The following is a 10,681-nucleotide window of genomic DNA, read 5'->3' as shown; positions in this document are numbered from 1 at the left end:
AAATTATTCTTGGAGCTAGGTTTAATTGAGCTGCATTTTAAAGAGGTGCAATTTCACAATTTGTGTATATTTTCTAAGTTCACTATTTTGTCATGTGTTGAGAAAAACACAGATTTTAAAATTACATGGTCTAATATTTACATTTAGCATAACTGCAACATTCTTTTTTCGTTTTTTTCTTTTTAAAGACTCGAAAGGACTTGAAATTCAAAGTTTCAGACTTGTGACTTGACTCGGACTTTTACACCAGTGACTTGAGACTCGACTCTGACTTGCCTGACATTACTTGAGACTTGACTTGAGACTTGAGGATAAAGACTTGAGACTTACTTGAGACTTGACTTGAGACTTGAGGATAAAGACTTGAGACTTACTTGAGACTTGCAAAACAATGACTTGGTCCCACCTCTGGTGCCCACTATAACTTTGTGGAGAGCGAACAGCTGTAATGACACATCCTTCCTGTGTGTTTTACCACCCAGCAGATTCATTTTTGACCCTCTCCACCTTTTTATTTTCCTCCCCTCGATCCTAGGTCACTCGCCCCCTGAGCTGCTCCCACAGCAGCGCTGGTGACATGCAGCATTCTGATATCTGTCACCTTGTGTTTGCTCCTGCTGACACCTTTTACAAGGTCACACAGCATGCTATGTGTATTATTCACACATTATATCCAAGGGGCTCATTCTGGTTTATTTTTGAGTGTTTTTAATTGCGGAGGTGAGTGACTCAGTAGGTACAATCACTCACGCAGTGAGGAGAGGTGTGGAGTACTTTGTTCTGTGGCTCAGTGCCAGATTATCAGTGATGGGACTCGACAGATGAAGGGAGAGGATTTCGTGGGTGCCGTTTGATCAAACACACAAACAGAAAAAACACTTGGATTAAATAATATGAAGCCTATATTTACATGACTATTTTCCCGTCCTCATTGGAAAATAGTTAACTCACCTTTGCTCTGCTATGTTTTTGCTACCGAACAGCGTGTTAGCGTCCCTAGATGTTGCAAGGTGTAAGTGCACGGTCTAATAAAATATCATGTTTCTGTAGTAATAAAGCGTTACATTTGGCATACACTACATGATACCGGTTTGCTACCTGCAAAAAGTTGAATTGATTAAATGAAGCATTTAATGAGGCAGATCTCCCGGGGATTTGTGCGTACGTGTGTAAATAACAGAAAGTAAAGATTATTCGTAGTTAACAGTCTTCAGTGTGACTCTGTGAATGATCGTCCTTAAAGACCTTTATGAGCATCTTTGGCAGCTTCTAACCCACATCCTCCTGCCCTCATCTTTTTTTTTTTTATCTTTCAGTAATGCAGAGATGGTTTCACTTCAGTGACAAATTAGTCCTGCAGATACTTTGTTTTTTATTTGTTTTTCTCTTATACAGAGAAAGAGAGAGTGTGTGCACGTGTTCATCGACTGATATATGCATGCGTGAATAGTCAGTAGTTGTATTTTTCCTGTTTCCTCCAGAAACCGTTGCAGCCAGATATGGGCAGAAATTCACTGGCTAACTTCCAGATTGAGAAGAAGATTGGACGCGGCCAGTTCAGCGAGGTGTACCAAGCGAGGTATCTGCTGGACAACACGTTCGTGGCCCTGAAGATAATTCAGGTGAGGAGCGTAAAAGCAGCGACACATTTAGCCCAAGCTACATCTGTCACAAGGCCAATGCTAATATATTCACACCAGCGGGTGTTTCGGTCCGTGAAGTTCACCTCAGCCATACACGGAGCATTTACAGTAGTAGAAGCTCACATATACTGTAGATACTGCTGCTGTTTCTGGACAAACACAGCTTGGTCACACTCGCTGAGTTCGACTTGTCACTATGTAGAGAAATTAAAGAGAATGTAATTGTGATTGTGTTAGTGCCGCCAGAGCGGTCAGCATATTCAACAAAGTCACATTTGAGAGTTATTGGCCCGTGAAGTGCAATTTGACTCACAGTGTGACTCTGCACTTGTGTGTATCTGCACTGACAGTATCTGTTTTATTCACTGCCTTCTACACTCGCACACACATTGATAAGAGGACACGTTGTGTACACACACACACACCTCAGATATACAGGCTTGTTACTCAGATATGAAACACTTGTAGACACTCCAGCGCCACCCTCTAGATAACAGTATTTAGTGTTTTTTTCCACCCTTAGTTTTCTACATCTCTCCATCTTACATTTTTTGAATATGTCATAACACCTCCTCTCTGTCCTCTCTCTCTCTCCCCTTTTGATCTCTTGATAGATATTCGACTTGATGGATGCCAAAGCTTGGCAAGATTGCATCAAAGAGATAGATCTCCTTAAGGTAAAGAACCAGAGAAGAGGGAGACGGCGCCGTGCGCTGCGCTCTGTTCTCTCAAGGTGCCTCAGCTGAGACCTACCACATGAAAACAATTGATCTGCACCAGACGGCGTGGATCTGCGTGCTGTGTGTGCGTGCGTTTCCTCGGATTGATACAAATGCTGAGGGGTGTTGGAGCATTTGTGCACACAAGTGAGAATGTGAATAAGTGTGTGTGTGTGTGTGTGTATTGCTTTCTCCTTGAGCGTGTGTGTGTGTGTGTGCAGAGGTACAGCAGTGTTAAATCCCCCCAGGCACACATCGGCTCCTTTTTAATGCCAAAACTATTGTGTTTTTTTGTGTTGTTGTTTTTTTTAACAATCTTTTTGTAATGTTTAAAACCAGCCAACAGTGCATCAGCATGGAGATGTAGCAGCGTCTCTCATGTGTCTCCTCACTTTGCTTAATTTAGCTTCTAGATGTGTGTCAGAATCCTGCCTGTGTTATCTGACTGTGTGTGTGTGTGTGCGTGCGTGCGTGCGTGTGTGTGCGTGTGTACAGTTCTGGCAACCGTATCTGTAGCTTTCCTTCACGGACGCGTGTGCACTGCAGGCAGTTTGGGCTCATATGTACGCTCAGATGTACACATTAGACAGAAACACAAAACACAACCAATTAGTTTGTGCCACTCAGACTTCATTGGAGCTCCCGGGCCTTTTGGGCCAATCAAAGACAACGATACTCTGATGCAGACGAGACCAGGCTGTAATCTGAGTAGCAGACTGTTGAGTCGATGGCAGAACACAGTAGCGTTTTCCTGATTGTAGTTCTGACCTCCTAAAAGGGGGCTGAGGCTTGGGTCCACATGTGTTGCATGTTATGTTTTGTTAATAAAACAAGCTACAGGTCTAAAATCAGTTTTATCTTGTTCTCTGTACGAGCAATAATATATTCTTTAAACATTAATATGTACTTTAAATGTGTTCATTATGTGCGTTTAATCCATCCTTCTTCTAACAAGCTAAAGTGGATTATTTTTACATTTGGTGACGTGGAAAACACGTTAGTGGAATGCAAACTATTCCTTTCTGCCGGAGAGGCCGAGTAAACGCCGATTCACATCTAAACGAACCGTTTCCATTCCTACCAGCTGCTTTCCTGTTGGCATGTAATTTCATTCATAATTACGCTGTTACTTAATTTGCTAGCATGCTTAATTTTGTGCCATCACGTTACATTAGTCAGTGTCTCGTTCTTCTTTGGAGCACATCACCAGCTCAACAAATATCTCACATCGAGTCGTATATGATTAAGTAATTACACACACCGGTGGGTCTCAGCCAGCATGTGTAATTACATAATCATGCGAGACTCTATGCGATATTTCCCAACGAATGGTCCCATCCATCATTTACATAAACATCTGCATGCAAACATATCTGTATCCTTCGCCTGGGGTTGAAGTTGTGGGAGAGGAGCGGGGCGAGGAGGGGAGGGAGAACTTGTCATCGCTCCTCGGCTGTGCTACAGCGTGGAGCCATGCAGAACTGCCACTCCAAGCCAAAAATACATCTGGCGAGAGAGGACAAGGGAGGGAGAAGGAAAGATGGAGACATGAGGAAGGGAGCGGGAGAACAAATGAGAGAGGGGAATATGGAAGGATGCAGAGATGGAGTGGAGAGTATAGCGTACTGTACTGTACTGTGCTCCTCTCAGCATCATCCAGAGCATGAACATTTCTTTAATCACAGCACAGAAAGCAGAGCGGAGGACGCGTGTCACACCACTCCGTTTGCTCGCATCACCGCCGCGACTCTTCGCACAGCACCGCCGCTTCCCTTTCCCTCCCCCTCTGCTCCAACTTGGCTCACCGTACCGCTCTCCTGTTCTTTCTTCCTTCCTCACTTTTGTTCTCGTTCCCTAGCTCTTCACCTTGCCCTGTCTCCATCATCCGCCTTGCTTGTCTGTGTCACTGTGTCATTTGCTTGTTCCTCTTCACTGCTCCTCCCCCCTCCCCCCTTTCCCTCTTCTTGCTCTGGATGGATTGAAACTTTTTGTTTACTACAAGGAATGCTGTTCCTGCCTTATTGACCAACCAACAGGAAGGAATCTCAGCTGCAGCAGAGGCTGGGATGCTTGTTTTTCTGACTGCCAGCCGTGTCAGCCTGTCAGGCGTGTGTGTGTGTGTCTGTCTCACACATGAGTTGTTGTCATCAGAGACAGGGGGCTGTTGTGACATGTCAGCCAGCTTTGTCACACTTGGGGACTAAAGCTTCTCATTAGGTCCACATGTATGAATCCCATGTACGGTTTAAACAGTCTTGTTTTAATTGGTGGTCAAAGTTCATGACACAAACCTGTGTTTGTTATGGTCAGGCTCATTTTATATAAATGGTGTAATAAGTTTGCAAGACGCCTGAGGAATGTGACCATGTCAGTTCTCAATGTGACAAGTGTCACCAGCAAGTCTTATTTTTGCTTTTTATGCTCCCTGAATGACACGTCTGTCTTTTTCTTTTCCCCCTGTCAGCAATTGAACCATCCCAATGTGATAAAATACCACGCGTCTTTTATTGAGGACAATGAGCTGACCATAGTACTGGAGCTAGCAGATGCTGGAGACCTCTCTCGTATGATCAAGGTAAGAAAGTCTGTAGAGCAGCTGCACGTCTAAGACAGCAGGAAGAACAGCTGATTTGCGAAATATTTTGAACATTCAGCCCAGGAGCTGTTAAGGACACAGGCAGTGTGGTTCTTCAGATGCAGCAAAAATCCTGTAGTTTTATTTTCTCACGAGGGAGTGATGGTGCCAGTGCTGATTGTTTGTAGTTTTTTGGTTTTAAACGACTTTACTCGAAGACCCAAGTCACAAATACAGCATCGACTCTTCATAGTGGTTTTTATAATTAGGAGCAGTTTCACCTTAAAGGTACAGTAGTAGCATATTGTACTTTTAAATATACACTGATTAGTGTTTAGTTATAGCTTCCAATAACTATTTGTGTTCTTATAAACTTAAAAATACTGTATTTTTCAGCCCATAAGACGCACCAGATTATAAGGCACATTAAGCGAAACAAGCATTAGAATTCATCCTCCAGCTTCACTGTGTTTATGTTATGCTAACATAGCTGCGTCACTAGTCGTACCACATCATTATATACCAGCTAGCCCAACTTCAGTAACCCTACAAACGTCACTGCTGACCTGAAAGGGATGGAGTTTAGGACCGAGATCACTCCGTGAGGCTCCTGACTACGGTAGCCGTAATGCTCCAACAACCCATCAAGCGATGCGGCTTCGTAGCTTACCAAAGTCGTACTAAAACATTTTTGACAGATTTTCGAGCGCCGTTTACCACATAAAATCGGTTCGAGGTCAGTAAGCACAACCAGAATTCATACATAAGGCGCACTGTCGATTTTTGAGATAATTAAGGATTTTAAGTGCACCTTATAGTGCGGAGAATACAGTACACATGAGTGGCACTGACTGTTGCCCTGTCATCTTAAATACAGTGGCTGAGATGGACAACGGTGCGTTTTAATTTAAAGATCATAAATAAGTGTTTCAAACTATATGTGACCATTTAACAGTTGTACAGGTATTTATTTCATTATGTCTTTTATAATGAAAGAGAGCTTTTTCAGAGTTTTACAGCCTCCTTCAGACTGTAGATGTGTTTAGGTGGACTACAGATACACACAGCAGGAGCAGATCCACTGCAGACATGTTCTCAGTGTTGTGTTCATACTCTGGGTTGGGCTACAGTGCAGAGAATGACTTTAGAGATACACAACTGATCACACAGTATTAAGTATGGTCAGGATGAATAATACCTGGTCACAATAATAGCTGGTCAAACACGGCATTGTTTGGTGTCAGAAGGAATTACCGGCAAAGAGGCAAATAAGTGCTGACTATGCGTTATAATTACAAGATTAGCAAACGTTTTATTTGACTGAAGGAATGAAAGCCAGGAAGTCTGTGGTCTCCTGTCGTTACAGGATTTGGACTTGCTGGATATTGAGTCAATGTGAATCATCCATTCCTTTCTGAAACTAAACACTAGCTAGCACCGGGGCTCCCACCGTCTCCTTTTATCGCAGCACCACATGTTGGTGTTTGCCACAGCTGTGAAATAGACATGGTTAAAAAAACAAGCAATGATTATTGGTCATAAAGGCCAAGTGAGTGCGGTTTGTAACAGGATTCTGCATCAGACGTTTAGGAGAAGTTGTGTTTTAGTTATGTTTTAATTAGTTTTAATGTGATTGTGTGGATGCTGATTAAGCATCCACACTATTGAGTTCCTGTTTCTTTTTATACTTTATTCTTATTCTTCAAGTTGCTTCCGTACGTTTTTTGGACTTTACCTACTTCCACAATTTTTGTGCTATTTTCACCATTCAAATTTCACAATATTCTGTTATTTCTGAAGATGGGTGCTATGACTTTTGGTAGTTATGACTATTATACTTTTTAAAATATTAAGCTTTTTATGCAAATTTTTTTTGCCATTGAAATGAATGGGAAATTTCTACAATTCTGCTAAAATTTGCTTGTTTTTGAAACTTAACTACTTCGTCAAAATGTTCACAAATTATTGGGCTATTCATGTATGATTCAGCTTTTTCATATCTGTTACTGTTTTAATCTTATCCCTCTTTAAGTTCTCAGTTTCATCTTTATGATTTTTCAGAAAATACATGTGTTGTTATGGTTGCTATGCAGTGGGCTTTAAGTGGGCCACTGTACCTTTAGCAATCTCCTCTTCATGTCTGAATAACTTCTTGCTACTTGCTCAATTTTCACTCAACCCCCACAAGTTATACATCAAAACGCATATATTTTTGCTGGCTTTCAGAAAATGTCACTACCATTGTTGTGGGTTTTACAGCATTTTGGCAAATCTCCTCAGAGCAACACAAAGTCTGAAAACTCTCCATAGAAAGTCAATGGAGAGTTTGTTCAAAATCACTGCTGGATTTCTCTAATGAGAGGCATTTTCGAATCGTCATATCTCCTCAACAAAATGAAGTTAAGACATGAGGCTTGTGCCAATATATCTTCAAACACTCCTGACGTTCACAATTCAAGAATTTTTTTATCACCTATTACTATGAATTACGTTTGTTTGAGGGTAGGAAATTCATCCCTCGCTCAGATTTGTTCAGATTTCAAACTCTGGAAATGAGGCAATTTTTTCTCTCGTCATATCTTTTTGATGGATTTCCACAGAGACCTGAAAATTTCCATGATTGGTTACCAAATTAACCAATCAAGCCTGCTGTATCATACGGTGAAAGAATGATATCGATGCTCCATATAGATTTAGAGTTACAAAACGTTGTTTGAGGGCAAGTCAAGGCAATTTCCTCTTCGCCTCTACTCAGTTATGGTACATAACAGACTCTCACAGTCTGTTTCTAAAACCTAAAAGAGAATTGTGGATTTGATCAACTGGTCTCTGAATGCAGACATGGAGGATTGTGTGCCTGGCAGGACTGTCCATCGAGGACGCTGAAGATATCTACCTATTCGGAACCATGGTAACAGGGTTCTTGCTGATCGGAGCTGGCTTGGCCCTGGCTTATCGGAGAATTAAGAAAGCGGAACCAGCTGTTCAAACCCTCACAAGGCTGCCCGCTGGGATTGAAATGATGGGACAAGGCGCGACTTCTCAGAATGGGCTCACTGAGTGCAGCATGGTTGAGATCTTGGTGGAGCTTACGGCTGCCGTGAATACTCAGAATAAGACCTCTGAGCATACATTGGATTACATCAAGGAAAAGTCCACTCAGAACAACACCTCTGAGCGGAAGTTGGATCACATCTTGGAGCAGCTGACTGCGGTTGTGAGGTCTCAGAATCTGCTCTTTGAGCACAAGAATGACAACATCACGGAGCGTAAGTTTGATAACATCATGGAGAAGCTCACGGCTCTCCAACGGGAGATTGAGAGACCAGTGTCGGAGTGTTAAAGAACAGCTTTGAAATTCTCATGAGTTGTTGCAAAAGAAATTACCATCATAATGCAGCCATCCCTTCCGCGCCAGCTGTGGGCTCAAGGCCGGAGCTGAACAAAACTCCCTGATAACGACTGTGTTTAGTCTGTTCCTTCCCATTCCCTACAAGGCCACCTGGGTTGGCTGGAAGACTGTTTACTTAGCCTGGCAGGGCAAAGGACACTGTCTCAGCTGAACTATGGACATGCACATACATACATATACTGATACTGATAAGCACTCACTGACGCATCACCTGCCCTACCCCGGATCCAATGCCACCTCCAACGCTTACCTCCCCTCTGATGTGGACATCGGGTCAGCTGGAGGCGCAGTCGAAGATTGCAGGGGTCCCAGATGAGCTGTACACACTGGAACTCTTTCCCATGTTACTGTCTGTGTTTATTGTGCTATGGTGTGTTGATATCTGTGCATTCCTGTATTATCCTTTTGTGTTACACATTTCGATGTTTTAATTTCCGTAACTACCTAGCATGACCTGTCTCCCCAATGTGATGTTTGTGTATTGTATGTACGGTCGGCAAGGTCTGTCATCTCGGTTGTGGGCAAAAGACCTACAACTGACAAATAAAGGCTATCTCATCTCATCTCTCATCTCATTAGAAGTCATATATCTTTAATAATTCATATTTTAATTACAAATGGTCAACACTTGAAGATTCCCCCATCTCTTCTGAACAAAACGGTCTAAGAATGACCGTTCTAGCCCCTACAACTAGGAAATTATAGCCATTTGTTTGAGGGGAATCATCAATATGTGAAATAGACTGAAAGAAGCTGGTCTGTGTCTCTGTGCTGCATGTGTAAGCAGGTGAACCTGTTTTGGCGGGAAAAAGCAAACAGCCTCTCTGATTGGTGGATTCAAATTGAGCAGCTCCAGGCTGTTGACTGACCTAGAAACATACAGGCTGTGTGTGTGTGTGTGTGTGTGTGTGTGTGTGTGTGTGTGTGTGTGTGTGTGTGTGTGTGTGTGTGGGTGTGTGTGTGTGTGGGTGGGTGGGTGTGAGATATAAATTGTAGGATATAAATTGAATATATTGAGACTGGTTGACAGGCATAGATTCTGTGTGTGTTTCCCTCTGTGCATTTGTGTTTCCATATGTGTCCATATTTGTAATATTGTGTATCTGCTGGCTGTTATTTCTTTCTCTCTGTTTTTTGGCAATTTTTTTACCATGTTCAGCATTTTTTCAGCTGTTCATTTTGCTTTTCCAATTTTTCTATTTTATTTATTACTATTCTGTTAAATCATACTATTTCTGCTATTTTATAAGATTTGTGCTAAATATAGTATTTCTGCTGATTTATAGTATTTCTAACAAATCATAGCATTTCTGCTACTTTTTGGTATTTGTGATAAATACAGAATTTCTGCTTTATTACAGTATTTCTGCTAAATATATTATTTGTGCCTAATTATAGTATTTCTGCCAAATAATATTATTTCTTCCAAATAATAGTATTTCTGCTAAGTTATTATCATCATCATTGTTTATTTATATAGCACTCTAAAACACACAAGGCTGACCAAAGTGCTGAACAATAGAAACATAATATATACCATAAGAATAATAAATACGATAAAATAATAAACATAGAGAAAGCAATAAAATACAAGTCAGTTAACCACTGAGTCAAAAGCCAGTGAATAAAAATGTGTTTTCAATCTGGATTTAAAAACCAGCACTGATGTCGATCGCCTAATGTGAAGAGGAAGATTATTCCAAAGCTTAGGAGCCAAGATAGAGAACGCTCGGTCTCCTCTCAGTTTCAGCCGTGATTTGGGGACTGAGAGCAACAGCTGCTCAGCTGACTGGAGCGAATGAGGAGGGACATAGGGCTTCAGCAAATCAGACAGATATGCAGGTCCCAGACCATTTAAAGATTTAAAAACCAATAAAAGAACTTTAAAATGAATCCTAAATTCAAGTGGAAGCCAGTGTAGGGAGGCCAGGACCGGAGTAATGTGCTCAAATTTCCATACACGAACAACAGCTCCTCTCTTCACCACCACTCTTCTTGCACACGCTCAGTCACAGTTGCTCAGGGAACAGGTCCAGGGGAGATCTAAACACATACAGAGAGACAGTCAGTTTCCAGGTTCAGAAGTACTCACGAGTACAAATTATAGGTTTGCAGGGCGACTAACGCTGATGGCTCAATGATCCAGCGAAGAGTAGAGCAGGTCCACCATCTTAAGTAGGGCTCTAATTCTCGTGATCAGCGGCATGTGTGGTGATTAGGGCTGCTCGATTATGGCAAAAATGATAATCACGATTATTTTCACTGAAATTGAGATCTCGATTATTTGACGATATTTATTTAACCCTTTAAGACCTACTATAGAACCAAGTCC

The 10,681-nt window shown here is 41.9% G+C and overlaps 1 protein-coding gene across 1 annotated transcript in view; it reads left to right on the top strand.

Moving 5' to 3' along the window:
- The window catches only part of LOC102195594 (serine/threonine-protein kinase Nek7-like), a gene marked incomplete at its 3' end in the record, with an annotated part of 15,384 nt that extends 10,447 nt beyond the window's left edge, over positions 1 to 4,937 (top strand). The window contains exons 2-4 of the mRNA XM_005754969.1: positions 1,482 to 1,622; positions 2,258 to 2,320; positions 4,827 to 4,937. Of these exons, the coding sequence (XP_005755026.1) occupies positions 1,482 to 1,622; positions 2,258 to 2,320; positions 4,827 to 4,937 (315 nt within the window). The remainder of the gene's footprint in view (positions 1 to 1,481; positions 1,623 to 2,257; positions 2,321 to 4,826) is intronic.
- Between the last annotated feature and the right edge of the window lie 5,744 nt (positions 4,938 to 10,681).

The sequence above is a fragment of the Pundamilia nyererei genome, unplaced genomic scaffold (assembly GCF_000239375.1).
Source record: "Pundamilia nyererei isolate P.nyererei 1_Seehausen unplaced genomic scaffold, PunNye1.0 scaffold00787, whole genome shotgun sequence".
Lineage (NCBI taxonomy): Eukaryota > Metazoa > Chordata > Actinopteri > Cichliformes > Cichlidae > Pundamilia > Pundamilia nyererei.
The sequence above is the reverse complement of the archived record's forward strand: the minus strand, read 5'-3'. Positions and strand labels throughout refer to the sequence as shown.